This window comes from Megascapheus bottae, chromosome 8, assembly GCF_031878675.1.
Source record: "Megascapheus bottae isolate mThoBot1 chromosome 8, mThoBot2.hap1, whole genome shotgun sequence".
NCBI classification, from domain to species: domain Eukaryota; kingdom Metazoa; phylum Chordata; class Mammalia; order Rodentia; family Geomyidae; genus Megascapheus; species Megascapheus bottae.
The window spans coordinates 40109850-40133836 of NC_143516.1; the positions used below are offsets into that span (position 1 = coordinate 40109850).

The 23987-nt window shown below is 40.9% G+C and overlaps 1 protein-coding gene across 2 annotated transcripts in view; it reads left to right on the plus strand.

Moving 5' to 3' along the window:
* The first annotated feature begins 2592 nt into the window (after positions 1 to 2592).
* Pdss2 (decaprenyl diphosphate synthase subunit 2) overlaps positions 2593 to 23987 on the plus strand; it is a 212268-nt gene continuing 190873 nt past the window's right edge. For both annotated transcript variants that reach the window (XM_090338343.1, XM_090338342.1), the window contains exon 1: positions 2593 to 3143. In XM_090338343.1, the coding sequence (XP_090194469.1) occupies positions 2848 to 3143 (296 nt within the window). In that variant the 5' untranslated portion in view covers positions 2593 to 2847. The remainder of the gene's footprint in view (positions 3144 to 23987) is intronic.

Here is a 23987-nt window from a genome sequence, read left to right on the forward strand (position 1 = left end):
TTTTAGAGCACAAACTTTTTATATCTTAAGCATAATTTACTTCAGATGAAGTATAGCCCTGGATGTTATATACAAATTGTGTGTGTGTGTGTGTGTGTGTGTGTGTGTGTGTGTGTGTGTGTGCCAGTTCTGGGGCCTTGAACTCAGGGACTAGACACTGTCCCCAAGCTTTTTTTTTTTCTTTTTACTCAAGGTTGGCACTCTATCGCTTGAGCCACAGCTCCCTTTCTGGCTTCTTTTGTATTTTACTGGAGTTAAGTATCTCATGGCCTTTCCTGCCTGAGCTGGACTACCTCCCCCAGATCTGAGCCTCCTGTGTAGAATTATAGGCACGAGCCATTGGCACCTGGATTAACTTAAAAAAAAAACAAACATTTTTTTTCACGAGCTCCCATTGCAAGCATAGATCCATGCCAGGGGCGTGGATTCTGTGACTGTGGCAGGTCACAGGAGAGAGGAAGAGGAAGACATAATCCAGGGACATGGGGAGAGATTAAAATAAAGGCTCAGGATTTCAGCACATGGTCAACTTAAATTTTTATAAATAAAAATTCTAAATCACAAGGGAAATTTGCCAAACGGAGTTTGAAGCTAAACTTTTTGTAGAGAAAAGCTTTTTTTTTTTTTTTTTTTTTGCCAGTCCTGAGGCCTGTCCTTTCTCAAGGCTAATGTTCTACCACTTGAGGCACAGCATCACTTCTGGATTTTTTTTTTTTTTGTATATGTAGTAATAAGGAATCCCAGGATTTCATGCGAGCTAGGTAGGTACTCTACCACTAGGCCACACTCCCAGGCCCCAGAAAAGCTTTTTTAATTCTTCCTTAATTTGCCCCACTTTAAGTCCCAGTTTTTATGAAGCATAAAAATGTAGCCCACCACACTTTTAATTCTCATGATGTGAGTTTAAAAATGTGAAACAGGAATGAGGAATGGTTTTAAAAACTGAAGAAAGTTTAAGAAGGTGTGTGAGTGTAAAAAGTAAGAGGGGCTGGAGATGTGGCTCCAACTGGTAGTGTTTTCCTTGCAAGGAGTGGGGGATATGTGGGACAAAGTCAACATGCATTATTACTCCCCTCACACACAAAAAAGTAGGTAATACATCCCTTATTAACAAGTGTTTAACATTTTTTTTTGAGGTGATAAACGGGCCAAACACTAGACATAATTGAAGAAAAGGTAGGATTATTTAAATGATCACCCACACGACTTCCTCTTAGTAATGAGGAAAAATAGCATTGGTAGCCTATTACCTTCAGGGGTGAAGAATCTTTTAATTTTCATTCTTGCCAAGGGCCATTTGAGTGTTTATAATGTCATTGCGGGGCATACAAAATAGTCCATACTGGTAGATGCCTCCTGGAGCCTGTAAAAGAATACATGTCTGTTTGTCATGGATCTACTCAGTTATTTCAGGGGCCTTACAAGGCAGAGCAATTGACTTGCATGTATCAGATCCAGCATTAAAAAAAAAAGAGGGGCCAGGAAAGGTTGGCCTAGTGGTAGATGCTTGCCTAGGTTCGATTCATCGGTATCACATACATTTTCTATGCTGTGGCTCAAGTGGTAGAGCTCTAGCATTGTGTGCTCAGACCCTGAGTTCAGGCCCCAAGACTTGCCAAAGAAAAAAAAAGAAAAAAAAACCTAGTTCTGGATTGCGTTTACATTTTTGGCCAGTGTGGCCTTAAACATTTAGTCAAGCTGGCTGTCCTCAGTTTGGTCCTGCAAATTTCGAAGACACTTTAATAATAGATCAGGCCAGTGGTCAGTTCTGAATCCTAAATGTCATCAGACATAAGAGGAATGCAAGAAAGGCGAGCTGGGGACTGGGTGACTCAAGACTGTCATATCCTAGCTACTCATCATGAGCTGAAGCGGCCTGGCCCCCCTCCCCCTAAAAAAAATCTGTAAGGCTCTAATTAATCACACACACACAAGCTGGAAGTGGAACTTGTAACTAGCCTTGAGTAAAACGGCGAAGGAGCAGGACTCAGGCTCTGAAGTCAAGTCCTGGTACCGGTAGGGTAGGGTAGGCAGGGTACATGGCATCTTCCCTCCACCTAGTGAAGGAACACATGTGGAAACAGGCTCAGAGAGGAAGCCAGCGATTCCAATGGCGATGGGAGACGATCCCAGGGAAGAGGACCCTTCCACGTCGGCCCACGCAGGGTGGGCTACCGTGCGCCTCTGCATCCCCAGGGATCGTGGCCCACGGCTCGGGCAGCGCACAGCCCAGGAGGCCGCACTCACCCCGGTCAGAGGCTGGGCAGCGGTGAGAGTCGGAAGAGAGACTTCGGTACACACCGACCCTCCCTGCCATCCCAAATGCTTATGTACACCCACTTCGCGTGCGCGCCAGAGAAGCCCTGACGCCTCCGACTCCAGGCACCGCGTCACACCACGGTCACGGCCACAGGAGACGTGGAGGACGCCCGCAGCCGCGCGGGGCAGGCTTCTACTCGTCGCCTTCCGGGACTCCCAGAGCCCCGCCCCTACGTGCTGGTCTCGTCGGCGCCGTAAAGCAAAGTGCGATCGTCGCCTCTCCGCTGGCCGCCTGGCCAGCTTTACGACAGGTCGTATTCCACGCCTCCAACATGGCGTCCCCCATGCCGGCGGTTGCTGTGGTAGTGGTGTCTGTGTCAGGTGGCCGGTGGCGGCGCTGAGTTGCGGTCCATCGAGATAGCGAAAGTTCGTTTCCTGATCGCGGCTCCCGAAAGCCCACCGTATTTTTAGGGTCGAGATCCTGGGAAAGCCCCTCCTCAAGCCCTGAGTTGGTTTTCCCGCGCTGTGTGGGGACGACCGCGGCTCCCTGGCCCGCCCTCCTCCCACCCCTCACTCCCGACTCCGGTCATGAGCCTCGGGCTGCTGCTTTCGCGCTGGCCCCGGCGTGTCGGGGCCTCGGGCCCCGCACATCGCCTGTGGTGGTCCGGGTCTGTCGACACGGTCTCCTCGGTTGGCTCTTGGCGTGGTTGGTGCTCCAGGTCTCCTGCCCACTGGAGCCAGGTGGTGTCGGAGGCGGAGAAGATCGTGGGCTACCCCACGTCCTTCATGAGCCTCCGCTGCCTGCTCAGCGACGAGCTCAGCAACATCGCCATGCAGGTGCGGAAGCTGGTGGGGACGCGGCACCCCCTGCTCACCACGGCCAGGTGAGCTGACCCCTCTCCCGTCCATGCCCCGCTCACCCCAGCTGCCTCTCTCCTGGCCAGGGTCGACGCTCTCCTTTTCTGGCCTGGGAGTAGACATTCCTGCCTGCTCGGTCGGGTCTTTTCTTAATTGCTCCGCGGAATGGATGAATGGTTTTCTTAGGACAGACTCTTCTTGACATGCCTTTTCGTTTTGTCGCTTTACTGTTGAGGCTGAAGAGACGTCAGGGATTTGCGGTAGAAAAATCACGCACGGGTGTCAGTTTGGGTCACTCTTTAGAAATGGCCTCTAAACAGTGTAATAGATTAATTTTCGGTACTCTTCAAGAAGTTATCCCTAGAAACAGCACGGGAGAGAAAGAGATTGGCTGAAAGTAGACAGCTCTTTCGAATTGACTTTATCGAGCCCGTTTTCATGATTCTCCTTTTGTGACTTTTCGCTTCACTGCTGCTGGGAGATAAGAGTCATGGACTTTTTAGTGCCCTGGTTGGCTTTGAACTGCCATTTTCAGATCTCAGTCTTCTGAGTGGCTAGGATTACAGGTGTGAGCCACCACACCCTACAGGAATATTCTTTTGCATAACTATAGTTTGGTTTTCAACTTAGGTACTATGTTAATATTGGTACAGTACTTTCATAATTTATACCCTAATTTTATTAATTGGCCTAATAATGTCCTTTTGGCATTTTCATCTTCCAGTACAAGATCCAAACTAGGATCAGTATTCCATTTAGTCATGTTTTGTTACTTTCCTTCAATCACGAATATTTCCTTACCTCTTCTTGGCTTTTATATGTAGAGTAGTGGTTCTCTACAGGGACAGTTTTGCCCACCAAGGAACAATTGACAAGGTAGAGAGATATTTTAGATGATCATAAGTGGGAGCCATTTGGCCAGTGGGCCTTGACTTAACAATACCTAGGACAGCCCCATCCCTCAAAAAAATTACGTTCCCTGAGATATCAGTAGTGTCAAAGATCCCTCCTTTAGTCTTTTAACTTTACCCACTTCCCTTGCCTTTTTTCTTTTCTTAATTTTTTTTGTGAAATAGCTGTTACTATTTTTGTGTGTGGGGGGGGGGGTCATGGAGTTTGAACCCTGCTCCTGGACACTATCCCTGAGCTCTTCAGCCTCAAGGCTACTCCCCTACCCCTTGAACCATAGCCTCACTTCTGGTTTTCTAGAGATTACTTGGAGATAAGGCACGTTCTTTTGTGCCTTGGCTGGCTTTTAGCATCCTCAGCTCTCCGCCTGGGCTCTTTAGCTTAAGGCTACCACCCTACCCCTGGGCCTTGGCGTTGTCCCTGAGCTCTTTAGCTCAAGACTACCACTCTACCCTTGTGCCAAGCCCCACTTCCAGTTTTCTAGAGGTTAATTGGAGATAAGAGTCTCAGGTCCTTTTGTGCCTGGGTTGTCTTTGAATTTTGATCCTCGCATCTCAGCCTCCTGAGTAGCTAGGATTACAGGAGTAAGCTACTGTGCTGGCTTTACTTTTTTTTTTTTTTTTTTTTTTTTTTGCCAGTCTTGGGCTTGAGTTCAGGGTCTGAGCATTGTCCTTGGACTTTCTTAAGGCTAGAGCTCTACTACTTGAGCCTCAGCACCACTTCTGGCTTTTTTTTTCTATGTGTGTGGTACTGAGGAATCGAACCTGGGTCTTTGTGCATGCTAGGCAAGCACTCCATCACTAGGCCAAACTCCTGGTCCCTTTTTTTCCTTTTATACTAGAGTTTGAATTTGGGGTCCATGCTAGGCTCCACCACTTGAGTGAAGACCCAAGCCCTTTCTTGCTTTATTTTTCAGATAGACTATCATGTTACATAGAATAGGCCTCTAACCAAGATCCTTGAACCTACAGATTGATACATAGCTGTATGACAGGAGTATGCTACCCTTCCCAGCTTAATAATGATTGAGGTCTTCTTAATGTTTTGTGCAGTTTGGCCTCTTAAGTATTTGCTTCTCATCTCTGCCTCCCGGGTAGCTGGGATTATAGGCATTACTACCATACCAATGGAGTTTTTTGATTGATCTAAATTTATATAGTAGATGGAATGCTCTTCAGAGATTGTAAGTGATATATACTCAGAACACAGAGACATGATTTATGTAGGTATGTGTGTATGTGTATGTCTATGTTTTTAACTTTAGTAATACGTAACAACTGTAACTTTGCCAACCTGTTGATGCTTCCTAAACTTCAGTAATCCCCAGTCCATCTTCTTGATCTCCACTATCCTGAGTCTTTTAATTTTTTCTTTTTGGATTATCTGTGTTTCCCTAAATAGTAACATGCTACTTTTGTTCCCTTTGTTTGATTTAGTAATTTTCCCCCCTCATCATTGTTTCTGAGATTAATCCATACTGTGTATCTATCTGTTGCATTAGTTTTGCACTGATATATGAAATTTATTGTATGAATATACCTCATTCTTTTTGAATTAGTATTTGATTGTTTTCATTTTTTGGTGTTACCAAGAGTGCTGTTATGAATCTGTTTTTGTGTCTTGGTTGTGTATACCTTAAGGATATGGATATGGAAGTATAATTGTTGGGTAGACACATGTTCATCCTTAAAAGATAATGCAAATTATTTCCCAATGTAATACCAGTTTACACTCTCAAGTTACTCCATGTTTTTGTGACATGGATCTTTTCTAAGCATTAGTTCAGGCTACTCTGTTTATTCTTGTGACATTAGCACCTGGGAGGTTTTTTTCTATTTTGTTTTGGTGATACTGTTTTGTTTGATGGGCCTTGTGCTTGCTCTACTTACTTGTTTGGCTGTTATTTTACCAATTAAGCCACGTCTCCAGACCTACTTTTTTGCTGACCCCCTTCCTTCCTCCTTCCCTCCCTCCCTCCCTCCCTCCCTCCCTCCCTCCCTCCCTCCTTCCTTCCTTCCTTCCTTCCTTCCTTCCTTCCTTCCTTCCTTCCTTCCTTCCTGTCAATCCTAGGGCTTGAGCTTGGTATGGTCTTTCCCAAGGCCAGCACTCTACCACTTGAGTTATAGCACCACTTTTGTCTTTTTCTGTGTATGTGGTATTGGGGAATCAAACCTAGGGCTTTGTGCATGTTAGGCAAACACAACACTAAGCCACACTCCTGGCCTTGCTGATTATTTTTTAGATGATGTCTAACAGACTTTACTGCCCAGCCTTGAGGTGAGATCATCCAGATCTCAGTCTCTTAAGTAGCTAGGATTGCAAGCATGAGCCATTGGTGCCAGGCAGTTTCTGAACTTTTGCTAATCAAGGAGATTTCTATGTGTGGTAGTAATGATAGTGCCAATAATGAGGGATGTAGTGTTATAGTATATTGAGTATTGTAATGTCTTTAGAAAATACTGAAGGAGTAGCAGCTCTAAAGCTTATTAATGTTATAGTCAAAGAATTGCAGTTCATCTACTTAGTTACTAGAGTATCAGAGTCTTGGAAAATGTCCCTTTTGAAGCCATCAAACATATCAGGTGAGATGTAGTACTATTATCTGAGTGAGGTGGGTTTAAATGGGAAAAAGGAAATGTGAAACTAATGGCTCTGAAATCTTCCTGATTATAGGTTACCTGCCTAGTAGTCCCATAACTACTACTGAAAGAATTGTAGAGGAACAAGTCAAAAAGCAAACTTTAGCCAAGTTGTAATGGTATCCTATATAATTTGTATTTTGTAAGCTAATATTGCATGAATTTCATTAACTTACTGTGATAGTGTATTGCAAATTAAGGGATCTAAACTCACAGGCAGTCAATGAGCAAAGAACCTTTTGGGTAAAAGGATGCATATTCTATTTTATTAATTTATTTTACACTGCTGGGGATTGAATCCAGGGCCTTGTTCATGTCAGGAAAACATTCTACCATTAGACCACATTGCTAGGCACTGTGTGACACATATAAACGTACTCTGTTCTCTTAAGGCAGGCTATGGTTATGGTAAATTAGAGCTAAAATGTGAATTATTTAGCAGTATTATTTATTTCATATACTGTACACTACAAATTGATGAAGTCCTTTTAGCAAATTGATAATGAAGATATTCTCAGCATAGTAGTCAGTGCTCAAAAAGATGAGTAGTAGCTAGACTAGTCAAGGTCTTATGGAATTGTACTTGCTCTTTTTTTTTTTCCTCCAATCAGTACCCTAACCCTTGGACTATATTGTTTATAGTTAAACATATCTAATAGCCTTAAAATTTAGGTGAATTGCTGGGCACTGGTGGCTCATGCCTGTAATCCTAGCTATTCAGGAGGCTGAGATCTGAGGATCATTGTTCAAAGCCAGCCCAATCACTAAAGTCTGTGAGACTTTTTTTTTTTTTTTTGGTTGGGTCATGGGACTTGAACTTGGTCTGGGCACTGTCCCTGAGCTCTTCAGCTCAAGGCTACTGCCCTACCCCTGAGCCTGGGCATTGTCCCTGAGCTCTTCAGCTCAAGGCTATATCACCCTACTCTTGAGCCAAGACCCACTTCCCATTTTCTAGAGGCTAATTGGAGATAAGAGTCTCAGGTCCTTTTGTGCTTGGGCTGGCTTTGAACCTTGATTCTCAGATCTCAGCTTCCTGAGTAACTAGGATTATAGGCCTAAGCCACCGACTTAAAGTCTGTGAGCCTCAAATGGGAAGTGGTGCTTTGGCTCAAGGGGTAGGGCAGTAGGCTTGAGCTGAAGAGCTCAGGGGCAAGAGTTCAAGCCCCACAACCAACCAAAAAAAAATTAAAATTTAGGTGAATTACATTATTTTAGCAAATATTAGGAGGGGAAAAAGGAAATTACTGCAATTTATTACTCACTATTTTCTTTTCTTTATCAAAGCTACTCTATTGAGGAAAGGGAAAAAGTCTAGAAGTAGTACACTTTTAAACAGTTCAAGTTAGAATTGACAGCAAATTTTAAAAAATCCTGAGATTTGATCAACTAATGATCAATATAGCAATTGGTAAATTTTAACCTTGTTTGAGATCTAGGATATTTATGTTGCAAAACAATTAGGTAATCCTCAATTGCAAGTTTATTGAAATTTATGAATATAAAGTAATCTGAAATATGGACCCTGTTTTGTGTGAATTCTATTCGACACAAGTATATTTACAAGTCTAACAGAAGAAAATGACTAGCTAATGACTTGACCTAGAATAATAAAGAAGCTTTCATGGAAAACTTGGGGATGTTAGTTTGTTTTTGTTTTTCTAGTCAGTTGTAGCCTTTGAACGTAGAGTCTGGTGCTGTCCTTGAGCTCTTTTGTTCAGGGCTAGCAGTCTGCCACTTTGAGCACAGCTCTGAGTTTCAGGTAGTTAATTTAGAGATAAGAATCTCAAGGGCAGCCTGGCAAGGTGGCTCACATCTGTAATCTTAGCTACTCAGGAGGCTGAGATTTGAGGATCGCAGTTCAAAGCCATCCCAGCACTAAAGTCTTTGAGACTCTTATCTCTAATTAATCACTAGAAAATGGGAAATGGGGCTGTTCTTCAGGGGTAGGACGGTAGCCTTGAGCTGAAGAGCTCAGGGACAGTACCCAGGCAGAGATCAAGCCCCATGACCCACCAAAAAAAAAAAAAAAGAATCTCAGGGGCAGTTTTCAGCCGGGGCTGACTTAAAACCATGATCCTCGAGCCGTTGGTATCTGGCTTAGGAGTAATTTTATAGTGGTGTGATGTATTACTTCTTCCTTCATAGTTTTGTCTTTCTCTGTCTTCTCCAGACAGTCATATTTCTACTGGGTGTATGGATGATCTTAAAGGCGATAAAATGAGCAACATGAAGACAGCTAGAATAGCCAATAGCCAGTTAACCTCTAGGAAACGGGAAGTGGGGCTTGGCTCAATGGTAGGGAGGTAGCCTTGAGCTGAAGAACTCAGGGACAGTGCCCAGGCAGAGATCAAGCCTCATGACCCACCAAAAAAAAAAAAAGTGTAAATTGATTATTGTGAAATTGGTTTGAAATGGTTTTAGTATGAAGATAAAACTATAGAAATAGAGAACTTTTAGAAGAAAACATAAATGAACATCTTCAGAACCTAAAGTAAACGTTTCTTAGACAAAGCACAGTCTTATAAGTGTATGATACACTTTATGCAGTAACAATTTCATTCATTCAATATTTATTTCATTTTCAAAATGCCAAAACTGTACAGGTACAGAACACATTAGTGATTTTTTTAATTTTAATTTTTTTGCCAGTCCTGGGGCTTGAGCGTGGGTCCTAGGCACTGTCCTTGAGCTTTCTCAAGGCTAGCACTCTGGTACTTGAGCCACAGCACCACTTTGGCTTTTTTTTTTTCTGTGTATGTGGTACCAAGGAATCAAACCCAGGCAAGCACTCTACCACTAGGCCATGCTTCTGGCTCCCACCTTAATGATTTCTGGAGTTATGGACCATGTGGGTTTCAGGAGGAGAATCAATTTGAAGAGGTGTATTGTTATAAGGCAGTTTGAAGTCTTGATTGTGATGCTAGTTATTTGTGGACAATGAACAAAATTGTATGTGTACACTTACAGATGTAAGTGAATGTAAATTGTAACAAAACGCTGAAAATGAGTAATAGCTGTCATTTAGTTAACATTAATGTATCAATGCCATTTTTTTTTTTTACTTTAGTGTTGTACTCTAGCTAAAAATTTAACCACAATTGGGTGAAGCAGGGTGGAGGATACATAGGATTCTATATAATTTTTTTGCAGCTTTCTATATGTGATTATTTCATTATTTTGAAAAACTTAAAAATATAACATTTCAAACTGAGGAGTGAGAGTAGAGAGGAGACAGGAAGAGGAGAGAGAGAAAGAGACCAGTGAGTGATCTCTATGCCCCAGTTTCATTGCTGAAGATACATACTATGTAGCCCCAGGAAAGTCATCTTAACAATCTGGGCTTTAGTTTCCTCCACGTTGAAGTAAGAAATTTAACTGGGTAGTTTCTAATGGTATTACTACGTCTAGACTTAATCTAGAAATTAGTTTGTACTGAATGTGGCAGCCAAGAAAACCCTCTCAGTTCTTAAATGAAGACTAAGCAGATTGAATGCAGTGTAGTAATACAATATAGTGTTTTTTTCCAAGTTTAAAAGTTCTGAAAGCTCAAAAAAACCGAATGTTCTTTTTCACACTTACAAATCTGACCTGAATGAATGTGAGACTATAGTTTTTTATTTATCCTACTGAGTGTGAATTGAATATTCATGCATTTTGCTGCAGAGATGTTGAGTTTGAGTACAAGGTACTGCCCCAGTTCCTGCTGGAGTGTTGGGTTAAAGCAGCTTCCTCAAGTTAGAAAAGGTTTGCATTCTGAAAGACAAGCTCTTTGGAGGAGGGAACGTGGACCTGTTTGAGCTGGACAGTGGTGTGCAGGGTGGCCCAAGCATTTGATATACATAGTAATGTGTAGGCACTGAAGGGAGACAGTACATCAACCCTGCCTCTCAGCTTATGCAGTATGTAATTACCCACTTGTGGGTAATAGTTTTTAAGTTTAGTAACTTAATTTTCTGTATAAATCGTTAAAATTAAAGTATGTTTTGCTTTTGTAAGTTTACTTCATATATACTACTTACTGTCAAGAATGTATAAATGCTTTTTTTTTTTTTTTTTTTTTGCCAGTCCTGAGGTTTGAACTCAGGGCCTGAGCACTGTCCATGGGTATTTCCCCCCCTACCCAAAGCTAATGCTCTACCACTTGAGCCACAGCACCACTTCTGGCTTTTCTATGTATGTGGTACTGAGGAATGGAACCCGGGTCTTCATGCATGCTAGGCAAGCACTCTACCACTAGACCAAACTCCCAGCCCCTATAAATGCTTTTAATATCATAGGGCAGGTACTTAATTATTTAAAAGATGACAACTAATACCTTTTTTTTTTCTTTTTGTCAGTCATGAGACTTGAGCTCACTTGAACTAAGGGCCTGAGCGCCACCCCTGAGCTCTTTTACTCAAGGCTAGCACTCAGTTGTTTTTTTTGTTTTTGTTTTTGTTTTAGTGGTCAATTAGAGATAAGAATGTCCTGCCCATGCTGGCTTTGTACTCAAGTCCTTAGATCTCAGCCTTCTGAGTAGCCAGGATTATAGGCATTAGCCACCAGCACCCCCAACTGATACTTTTTCCACAAAAGAATTGGTCAAGCCAGGGTTGGTGATAATCATAGCTACTCATGAGATCTGAGGATCTCAGTTCAAAGCCAGCCCAGGCACTAAAACCTCTGAGTGACTTTTTATCTCCAATTAATCACCAGGAAACCAGAAGTGGCACTGTGCTCAATGGGTAGGGTGGTAGCCTTGAAATGAAGAGCTCAGGGACAATGCATAGGCCCAGAGTTCACACCCCAGAACCTGGGAAAAAAATAAAAAAGGAAGTTTGTATAAATACTCTGCCGTGGATGGGAAGATGGCTTAATAGTAGAATGCTTGCCTAGCATGTATGAACCCCTGGGTTTGATTCCTCAGTACCACATAAACAAAAAGAGCCAGAAGTAGAGTTGTGGGCCAGCCTTGAGCAGAAAGAAGCTCAGGAGGGACAGTGCCCAGACTCTGAGTTCAAGCCTCAGGACTGACAAAAAGAAACAAATAAAACTCTGCCTTTTTGCTTTTGTCCTTAAAACTCTGCTGTCTGTCAGATTGAGATAGATGGGATTACTTTAGTATGCAGTAATGGTAGATAAATTTCGACATTTTATGGAAGAGATTGATTCTTTAGAAGAGACATTTTGTGCCTGAGTGCACTACAGTTACTTGGCTACCTGAAAAACCATAGTCTTTTTTACATAGTAAAATTCTTCAGAGATCTTTGACTTTATTATTAGAAATTTAAATTTAGTCTCTTTCATGTGTATGAAAGACCCCTTCTAGATTCATGTCTGTAATTACTGATTGAAAACCTACATTATTTATAAAAAACTTTTTCTTGGATGACTATGAGAAAATTATAAATTTTAATTCATTCCACAAATATTTGAGGTGCTCTGGGCATGGAGTGTACAAACAAGAATAAGAAATAGTTGCTGCCGTCCAGGAATTCATGAGGGAAAGTATAGAGAGCAAGAGTTCTGGAATCAAAGCCTTGCTGGATTGATTAATGTGAACCTTAGGTTTATATCCTGGCTTTACCACAACCAAGTTATGTAACTATCTCAGGCAGTTTACTTTCTTCATCTGTAAAGTAAGTATAATAATAGAACCTATTTCATAGAGTTTTGTGACATATGGATGAGTTCGTGTAGGTACTTAGAACAAGACCTGGCACATAGCAAATATCCAAATGATAGCAGTTATCATTAACATGAAAATTCATTTTAGTGGGACACATGTGCAGAGTCAGTCTGAACTGCTGTAGTATATGTGAATATGTAGTAGAAGTGGAGAGAGGAAAAGAAGATCTCGGTGTAGTAAAGACATTGGATTTGAAGACTTCCAAGTATGAAGTTTTAAATGAGTTGAGTCATACTGAATGAGAAAGAAATGATAAGGCAGGAAAATAAGTTAAGATGCAAGAATTACTTGGCAGCCTTGGTGCTGGTGGCTCATGCATGTAATATCTTAGCTACTTAGGAAGCAGAGATCTGGAGATTGAGGTTTAAAGTCAGCTGAGGAAGAGAAGTCCACTAGACTCCATCTCCAAAATTGCCAGCAAAAATCATGTCAGGAGCTGATGACTCACACCTGAAAGGCTAGGGACTCAGGAAGCAGCCCAAGCAGACAAATCCAAAAGACTTTTCTTAAATGAACCAGCAGAAAGCCAGAACTGACTCAAGTAGTGTGTGTGTGTGTGTGTGTGTGTGTGTGTGTGTGTGTGTGTGTGTGTATGTGTATGTAGTGTCAGCCTTGCATGGGAAAAAATAGTGTTGGAGGCATAGATCAAAGAGGTAAACGCAAGTCCCAGAGTTCAAATCTAACTACAGCCCCCTTCCCCCCAAATAAAAGGGCCTTAGAGGCTGCATGCACTTCATGAATGTTCTCTTCCATTTTCACTGAAGTCTAGTAGCATGGTAAGAGCTGTTACCCAATAAAAAAATATTATTTCGGCTGCTTAATGAAATGGACATGTGTTATTTAAAAACCTGGAGTATGTTGTGTTCTCTGGTTTTTTTTCACAGACTTAATGTGACATCATTTTTGGTTAAAATATCTTTTTGAGTGTGGGGGGGGATCATGGGGCTTGAACTCTGGCCTGGACGCTGTCCCTGAGCTCTTCAGCTCAAGGCTATCACCCTGCCCTTGAGCCATAGCCACACTTCCCATCTTAATGGGAGTCTTGGAGATAAGAGTTTCATGCTTTGTATTGTTGTATTGCTGGAGCTGGCTGGCCTCGAATCATGATCCTCAGATCTCAGCCTCCTGATTAGCTAGGATTGCAGTCAGTAAGCCAGTCACCTGCCTGGCTTAGGTTTAAATATCTTTTTTTTTTTTTTTGCCAGTCTTGGGCTTGGGCTCAGGGCCCAAGCACTGTCCTTGGACTTTCTCAAGGCTAGAGCTCTACCACTTGAGCCTCAGCACCACTTCCAGCTTTTTTCTATGTACGTGATACCGAGGAATCGAACCCTGGTGTTCGTGCATGCTAGGCAAGCACTCTGCCACTAGGCCACATTTCTGGCCACGCATGTGTGTGTGCATGTGTATTTTTTAAAAGTATTTTAATAAATTTTAAAATTCATAAATTTGAATAGGGTAGATTAGGAAAGAAGATAGTCTTGTTGACTAATTTCCCTAATTCCAAAGGTCTGGTGCCAAGGCAGTTAGCAATAGTTTCATAGTGGCAATAGCAATTTTGTTTGTCAAGTACCTTCTTTTGTCACAGTAAGTCAGTGTTCATTTAAATAAGTTTGGTCTTCAGCTTGCACTTCTATTATTGTTAGTTGTATAACTATTACTGCGCAATTTATAATTTTTATGGTTGTAGATATTTAAATATTTTAGTAAAAATTGGTTAAAGCAGTATTGAATAAATTACTTTTAAACTTATTCTTGTTGATATTTTGTGGTGCTAGGGATCAAAACTAGGGCCTTGAACTTACTAACCAAGCAGTGTACCACTGAGCTCTATATCCAACTCCCAAACCTTTACCTTTTAAAAAGTCCTCTTAGGGGTGTGGGACAATAAAAATATAATAATAATAATAATAAGTGGTCCTCTATGTCCCTGAAGGATGGGGAAGACTAACTAGTTTGTGATTTAAATCTGAACTCAATGAGTTGATTGTGCTATAACTCTTTGTGAGTAGATACTGACAGGTAGATTCAGACACATTTCTGGTTTTTATTTTGGTCAGTACTACTATTAGCTGCTTTCCTCAACACATAGAAAGTAGCTCCAGAAATAGCATCTAAAAGTTGCTATTACTGTCCTATCACTTTAATTAAACTTAAAAAAAATAAAAAAATATGCCTGCACAGCTGTATATGGTGGCTTACTAATCCTAGCCACTTGGGAGGCTGGACTAGGAGGGATCACATTTGAGGCCAGTCTAAGCCAATAGTTCATAAGACCCATTTCAACTAATAGCTGGGTATGGTGTACACACCTGTCACAGTAACTAGGGTGGGAAGCACAAATAGTGGGTTCACAGTCCAAGTCAGACTGGTCATCATACAATGAGACCCTATCTCAAAAAGAACTAGAGCATAAAGAAACTAGTAGTGGTACTCAAGTAGAACGCCTGCTTAGCAAGTGTGAAGCCCTTGATTTGAAACCCTAGTACTGCCCCTACCCAAAGTACAATATCCATCAAAGAAAAAAAATTGAATGTAGCTTTCCCACCATGATAAATTTACTATTTAATAGAATGAAGCTATTTTTGTATTTTGATTTTTTTTAAAGAATAATGAGTTTTTAGTTAAATATTGGGCAGAATAATGTGGCTTGTCCCAGAGAGAACAATCCTAGGGTTTTAATGATCCTAGTATGTTTCTGACTTGCCTTGTATCCATTATCCAGTGAAAATTTTCTTTCTAATTCCTAGTAGATGTATTTACAACTCACTTTATGATATTGTGGATAAGAGCATTGTCTTCTCTGTGCATGGTGGCTTATGTCTGTGATCCCAGCTACTTGGGAGGCAAAGAAGAGGAAAATCACAGTTCAAGGTTAGTCCAGGCAAAAAATTAGCAAGACTATTCCATCCAACAAGTTGGATGTGATGGTAATGTCATCTAGCTATGAAGAGGCATAGTATGAGGATCATGGTTGAAGGCAGGCTCTGGGCAAAAACACGAGACCCTACCTGAAAAATCACTAAAGCAAAGAGGGCTGGGGGCATAGTGTCTGCTTAGTAAACATTAAGTTTGGAGTCCAAAGCTCAATGCCATTAGAACAAAAAATGAGTATAGGCATGTAAGCCTACCAATCTCCAAATTTTAATGCCAGTGCTGCCATTTTCTAGCTGTGGATGCTGTATCTATGTATGGGATTCTTTGAATCTTAATTCATTATTTGTAAAAGAGATAGTACTCTTTTACCTGTCTCACCAAATTGTAATGAAGATTACATACTATAATGATTGGCTTAAGTGCTTAATAAATAGTATCTATTTTCTGTGCCTAATATTTTTTTCTGTGGTCTTAGGCTAAGTCAACCTCCTCTTAGTTTTCTTGAAGGATGTTTTTAGTCTTGACCAAAAGTACTGTAGATGAAGATTTGAAGGAACGCTGCTGTAGTCTGGTAGTATAGTGAAAAGAACAGTTTGGGAAGCAAACAGGTCTATCTGCAGTCCTGCTCTGTCATTCACTACCTGTTATGTGGACAGGTTTACCACTTAGCACTTCAATTTGCTTGTTAGACAAAGTCGGAATAATGTATATCTTATGGAATACATTTTTTTGTGAAGCTCATTGAAAGAAAGGTCTAGGGACTAGGTTCCAAGGTAGGTTTCCTTCCTCTTTCTTAATTGGACAACAGGAACTATCCTTGATAGAAGCAATCAGACTTCCTGAAGCAAAAGATAGATTATTTTTGCATTAGAGCTGATTGTATTTTGATTAGTGAATTTCAAGTAAAATAAGCTTAACTAATGACTTAGGAAGTTGAAAGGAGACTAGTCAGCATGTAGCTCTGAATTAGATTTTAGAACTTTTGAACTGTAAAGAAAGAAGTTAAAAATACAAATATAATTACTACTATGGATGTATTTAAAACGAAAGAAAGAAACCCAGACTAAGAGTCCCTTAGGTGAGTGAGGGTAATATATATTATGAGATTTTGTAAAATCTAAGTCATTTTAGCAATGAATAAGATAGTAGTACCTAAAAAAAAATCCTTGCCAGTAGTAAAGGGGAAACATTTAGGGGAGGAGGAATGATAAACTCAGAAAAATCTTTCTGTATTTGGCATATTCTTCTTCATAGGTGAATTGGTTGCTGTCTGCTTATAGAGCCACTGCTGCCACTGGAAGGATGCAGGGACTTAGATGTCTCAATGGTTAAGATCTAATGGAGTGTTTGGAGGTGGTACTGCCTAATCTAGCTTTTTGGATTAAAAAACAAGATTCCTGGGGCTGGGAGTGTAGCCTAATGGTAGAGTGCTTGCCTAGTATGCACAAAACCCTGGGTTCGATTCTGTGGCACCACATACACAGAAAAAGCCAGAAGTGGCACTGTGGCTCAAGTGGCAGAATGCTAACCTTGAGCAAAAAGTGTCCAAGGACAGTGCCCAGGCCCTGAGTTTAAGCTCCAGGACTGGCAAAACAAACACAACAAAAAAAACCCAAACCCAAGATTCATGCCTCTTCATCTGTGATGTGGAACTCTATTAAACTTTTCAGGAGCTTTCATGGTCTGTACGGCTTCTTCTCTAGCAGTTGATTCTCTGTCTTTACTTTCCACCTTAAGCTGAAGCCATAAGAAACAACCTTTCAGTGTTAACACTTTTGTTAAACATTCCCTCTTTCTCTAGGTTCTCTATTGCTTATCCCTCCAAATGTCATGGGGAACAATGATATTACTAAGTTGCTTCCCTTGTGATCTTTGTCCACTGGGGTCAAGTATGATTGCTTCCTCTAGAGAAAGGATATATTCTTTTTTTTTTTTTTTTTTTTTTTGCCAGTCTTGGGCTTGAGCTCAGGGCCTGAACACTGTCCTTGGACTTTCTCAAGGCTGGAGCTCTACCACTTGAGCCTCAGCACCATTTCCAGTTTTTTTCTATGTATGTGCTACTAAGGAATCGAACCCAGGTCTTCGTGCATGCTAGGCAAGCACTCTACCACTAGGCCAAACTCTCAGCCCCGAGAAAGGATATATTCTTTAGCACAATTTGAGTTGTTTCATTTAACCAGGCTAACTGACCCTCCGTGTATTTTGGACTTATAATGTATGTGTGCTTCCAAGACTGTTCATTGTTTTTGAGAAAGACAATGCTTTTATTCCTATTGCCCATATGTTTGCCACAGAATGGAGTAAAGCTTTTACTGACCAGTAGGTCCTTTACTTAATATTTGCTTTATTTGCTATTTTAATTAGATCAGGGTATTCATCTTATTTAATATTATTAATGGAGTGACGATATTAATGGGTTGAAGATCAATACTTCCTGAAGACAAAGTAAGAGACAATTCACTTAAATTGTAGCAGAATTGACTAAAATTATGAGAGGAAACTTGCTAGCTACAGCAGGAGTGTACTGTCAAAAGATGTTGTTGCATCTTTTTTCCTGAAATCTTCCATGCAGTTGACATGTAAAAATAGAGAGAAAAACAGCATTGTTTATGAATCTGTACAGAACACTAGTGAGCAATCAGAATATGACAAAAAATTTTGACTATAACATCATGAAAATAACTTGTTACAGTATCAAATTCTATTTTTTTTGCCAGTCCTGGGCCTTGAACTCAGGGCCTAAGCACTGTCCTTGGACTTTTCCTCAAGGCTGGTGCTCTACCACTTGAGCCACAGCACCACTTCCAGCTTTTTTCTTTGTATGTCGTACTGAGGAATCAAACCCAGGTCTTCATGCATGCTAGGCAAGCACTCTACCACTAGGCCAAACTCCTGGCCTTCAAATTAGATTTTAAGAACAAATACTCATCAGTTATAACACTACCTGTTTATGAGTGTGAGATATGAGGATCACAGTTGAAAGTCAGCCTGGACAGGAAAGCCAATGGGGAGTCTTATCTCCTGTTAAATACAAAAGCTGGAAGTAGAGCTGTGACTCAAGTAGAACACTAACACCGAGCAAAAAAAAAGCTCAAGATTAGCATCCAGGCCCTGAGATCAAGTCCAGGACCAGCATAAGAAAAAGAAAAAAATGATTTTATATGGATGATTAACAGTTTTTTTTTAAAAAAAGGAATCTTAAAATATTAAGGAATTGTAAAGTCTGTAGATTTAACCTGTTGACTATACCTGCCATCTACAAAAACAGCATATTAGATTGATATAGTAAAGATGGCAGCCTAGATCCATCTGGTGTCTGTTTCATATGTACATGGTCAAGCTGTGTCTACCCTTTACTACACTTGATCTTAGCTAGAAGGCCGAGAAGTGATCACGTCTACCCTTTACAGTGCTGTGTGCCTCCTGTAAGGAGGAAGCTGATTTAATTTTTTTTTTTTTTGCCAGTCCTGGGCCTGAACACTGTCTTTGGGCTTTTTCCACAAGGCTAGCATTCTACCACTTGAGCGACAGCACCACTTCTGGCTTTTTTTCTATGTATGTGGTACTGAGGAATCAAACCCTGGTCTTTGTGCATGCTAGGCAAGCACTCTACCACTAGGCCAAACTCCCAGCCCTGATTTTAAATTCTTTAATGACTCACAGAAATCTTGAGAAAGATTTTTCATATGAAATCTTTTTTTTTGTATCCTGTTTTACTTAATTTGAAACCATTATTACAGTATTTTTGAATTTAGATTAAATTGTAATGATAAGGAATTTATATGAGAATGCCTGATCTCCAGTTTGGCAAAGCATATCAGGGTTGAAATTGTAGGCTGTTTGTTGGTTTGACTTTTTTTGTAGCATTGGGAATTGAACTCGGCCTTGGACTTGCCAGACAGGTTCTCTACCAATTGAGCCACACCTCCAGTCATTTTGTTTTCCTTTTACCCCATTTATAATTGTAGTGTGGAAGGAAACTTCCCTTGTGAGTAAACTGAAATAAGTTGCCTAATAACCAACAGAAATGGAAATTGGTTATCCAGGATATCTATGATTATTTGACGTTTTTTATACGAACTCTAATCTCTGCAAACTGCAAAAGGGAATCTCTATCCTTCTTAGTCTGACTTTTGAAGATGTCATTGAAGGTAGTCTTGGTCAGCTGCCCTTCTCACTGGGAGTAGGGCCAGTGAAATCTTCAGAACCGTGCTTCCTCTTCCATTTTGGAGCAGCAGCAGCAGGAACCGGGAGAGGAACCAAGCTGTCCCTTGTGAAAAATGCTCTGGATTTTTACATTTGTGGCAAGTGAATTTTCCAGGTTTGATGTCCTTCTCCCTCTGAGATATTCAAGGGCCTTTGAAGGTTTTCCTAACTATGGCTGACTTACTTTGACTCATCTTTTTCTTCACCTGTCCCTTTTTCCCTATCCCCAAATCAAGATGATTGTACACTTTGAAGGCAATAGTCTGTAGATATATCTGAAGTTTTTGCTTAATGTCTGAGGCTGATTGAAGAGCAAAGTATTTCCTCAGGAGGGCTGATCCTTCCCTGGATGTAGGTTGATGTTGGTGTGTTTTCTAAAGGTCTCTTTCTATTTCTTATAGAACAAAAGGAAGTTCTGATGTTCTTTTGTATAATAAGGTGGACTAGATATATTAGTAATGTACTATATATACATTATAATATGCTAATATATAATATCTAATATAAATATTGTTACATATAATACACTAATATAAGGATTTTTTAAATGTTGTCATAAAGAAATGATTAATGAGAAGACAGATATGGTTACTCTGATTGGACCATTATACAGTATGCATGTATGGAAATGTCACATGGTATATCACTAATTGGGTAGTTTTTAGGCATCAGAAAAGGGCTGGCCATCTCCATTTTGTTTGTATGAGACCAATTCTGGCTGTGATTAGGAGAAGGTGACAGTACTTGGTTAGAGAATTAAGTTCTAAACATTCATTTTGGTAGCTGGAGGAAGGGGGAATTCTTTTTTTCTTTTTCTTTTTTGGCCAGTTCTGGGGCTTGAACTCAGGGCCTGGGCACTATCCTTGAGCTTTGTCAAGGCTAGTGCTCTACCATTTGAGCAGTAGCATCACTTCCGGCTTTTTCTGTGTATGTGGTACTGAGGAATCGAACCTAAGGCTTTGTGTACTCTACTACTAAGTCACACACCTAGCCTCCCCCCCTTTCCACCCTGAGGCCCTCCCTCCTCAGCTGACGACCAAACTCAGTGCGTTGCTCTTGTCAGACAAGAGCTCTTCCATTGAGCTAAACCCTCAACTCCCCCACCCGTTTTTTTAAAAAATAAGAAGCAGTTCCTGATATAGACTTTCTAGCATATAAAGTCATTTTTGAGCCGGGCACCAGAGGCTCACACCTGTAATCCTAGCTACTCAGGAGGTAAGATTTGAGGATCTTGGTTCAAAGCCAGCCTGGGTAAAAAGAGTCCATGAGACTCTTATCTCCAATTAACCACAAGAAAAATGGAAGTGGCCCTGTGGCTCAAGTGGTAGAATGGTAGTCTTGAGCTGAAGAGCTCAGGTATAGTGCCCAGGCCCAGAGTTCAAGCGCCGCTATAAAAATAAGTCAGTTTTGTAGAAAAAACTCCTTTAGTCCTATCAATACAAGACTGTTACTGAGTGTTTAGGATGGTATTGTCCTCTTGAAAGCAAAAGAGGACCCTCATGTTTTCCTTTTCTTCACATGTTGTTAGGAACTTAGTTTTAGGTTTCTACGGCAACCACAATCTGTACTACATAATGCCAGTGCTCTGCATGAATGTGGTGTTACCTCTGATGTCGTATATACTACATGTGGCAGAGTTATAGTTGCTATGGAGATCAATCTTTGGACACATTTGGTTGATAACAGTGTCTTTTTTTTTTTTTTTTTTTGGCCAGTCCTAGGGCTTGAACTGTCATTGAACTTTCTCAAGGATAGAGCTCTACCACTTGAGCCACAGCAGCTGTTTTTCTATGTATGTGGTATGGAGGAATTGAACCCAGGTCTTAGTGCATACTAGGCAAGAACCCTATCCCTAGGCCAAACTCCCAGCCCTGATAACGATGACTTTTATATGTGGATTTTGTTGCTGAAAGAGTATGAGATGATGCTGTGAATTGACCAAGAGTTGTTTGTGACTGCCAATCGTATCATGTAGAATCTCACATTTGAAAACTCTTAAGTTGTATTTTGCTTATGAACATTTTATAATACATGAGTTCTTTTTGTAAATGTATGAATTTGATACTTTGAAAATAGAGGAAATGATTCTTAGAAACATTTTCAAGCCTGTGTGGTGGTATAATTACTGCATATATACGTATATGTATATAATAAACATTTTCTGCAGTATATGCATATATATACATGTATATACATATATGCATAAAGTATATGTGCATATGCTGTATATTATATATAATACAATGCTATATATTATATACATAATATGTACATACAGATATAGAGTGTATATATAGATTACATGTCTATAACCCCAGATTTTGGGAGGCAGGGACAGAAGGATCATGAATTCAAGCCTCGCCTGGTCAGAGTTGTAATGTGGGCCCTGAGTTTGATGCCTAGCGCGCGCGCGCACACACACACATACACACACACACAGCAAAACAAAAAAGCCAAAACAATCCCAAACCACCTGTATTATCAAGCGTATGTGCTTATACATGTCTGTAATCCCAGCACTCAGGATGCAGAAGAAGGAGGATAACAAATTTTAGGCCATCACACAAGCAAGATGCTTAAAAAACAGAAGTAGGGCCAGGAGTTTGGCCTATTAGTAGAGTGCTTGCCTAGCATGCACGAAGACCTGGGTTCGATTCCTCGGTACCACATACGTAGCAAAAAGCCAGAAGTGGTGCTGTGGCTCAAGAGGTAGAGCCCTAGCTTTGAGAAAATCCAGGGACAGTGCTCAAGCCCTGAGCCCAAGCCCAGAACTGGTGAAAAAAACAAAACAAAAAAAACAGAAGTAAAAAGGCATATTATCAGAAGACTTTGAGAGATTCTTATAGCTAGTGTACACCATTTCAAAAACATATTCAAAAAAATTGAAAAACTAGCCATGTGCAGTAGCTCATGCCTTTAATTGTACCTACTCAGGTGTCTGAGATCTGAGGATTGCAGTTCAAAGCCAGCCCAGGTACTAAAGGATACTAAAGTCTGTGAGTCTCTTATCTCCAATTAACCACTAGGAAATCAGAAGTGGCGCTGTGACTAAAGGGGTAGGATAGTCCCCTTAAGCTGAAGAGCTCGGGGATAACATCTGGGCCGGGGGTAGGATGGTAGCCTTAAACTGAAGAGCTCAGGAACAGCATCCAGGCCCAGAGTTCAAATCCCACAGCCGACCAAAAAAAAAAAATTGAAAAACTAAGGGCCAGGAGTTTGGCCTAGTGGTAGAGTGCTTGCCTAGCATGCAGGAAGACCCAGGTTTGATTCCTCGGTACCACATACATAGAAAAAGCCGGAAGTGATGCTGTGGCAGAAGTGGTAGAGTGCTAGCCTTGAGGAAAGCCCAAGGACAGTGCTCAGGCCCTGAATTCAAGCCCCAGGACTGCCAAAAATACCAAAAAAACAAAAAAACACTATCAAATTATTAGAAGTTTAGTAATTTATGTGCAGGAGTAAAGTGAATCTTTTAGAGCTAAGTCAACATGGATGCAGATGCACTCTCCTGATGGCTAATCATGGAATCTATTTCTTTCCATTTCCTACTTCTAGAGGAATTCAAACTCGAACACTAATGACTACTTCACTTAACCCACTGTTCTGTCACCACATATGCTTTGACTTTGACCCACTTGTTTCCTTTTTTTTTTTTTTTGCCAGTCCTGGGCTTGGGCTCAGGGCCTGAGCACTGTCCTTGGACTTTCTCAAGGCTAGCACTCTACCACTTGAGCTTCAGCACCACGTCCAGCTTATTTCTATATATGTGGTACCAAGGAATCGAACCAGGGTATTCATGCATACTAGGCAAACTCTCTAACAATGCTGTGATTTCACGGGAGCAGTCTAGATAATCTAGGGTAATCTCATCTCAGAATCCTTCACAGTTACCTTTGAAGTTTCTCCTGTGGGACTCTGGGTGTAGCTCAGTAGTAGAGTGCTTATCTAGCATGCTTGAAGTTCAATTCCTAGCACTGTAGTAACAAAAGTTCCTCTTGTTAAGTAAAGCAACATTCACAGAATATGGACATGGACTTTTTTTTTTGTGGGCCTGAACTCAGGGCTTCCCGCTTTCATTCACGGGCTGGTACTGTATCACTTGAACCACATCTCCAGCCCCCTCCCCCGCCCTTTTTAACTTTATATGAGGTCTTTATATAGTGAAACTATCATCTTACATGCTACTCTGCACTTTATCAACACAGTTTTTTTGTTTTTTGTTTTTGCCAGTCCTGGGCTTAAGCTCAGGGGCTGAGCACTGTCCTTGGGTTTTTCTCAAGGTTAGGGCTCTACCACTTGAGCCTTAGCACCACGTCCGGCTTTTTCTAAGTATGTGGTACCAAGGAATTGAACCCGGGTCTTCCATGCATGCTAGGCAAGCACTCTACCACTAGGCCAAACTCCCAGCCCAGCAACACAGTTTTGACCTTTTAATGTTGATGTTTTTAACTTTGTGATTCTTCTGTTTTCTCTATATTTGAGTTTTTCTACAAAATGAAGGTTTTTTAGTGGTATCCAGTTATTTTGTATTATTTATTTTTTAGCCTATTGTTCAGTAACTTAAGAAATTTGAAGAC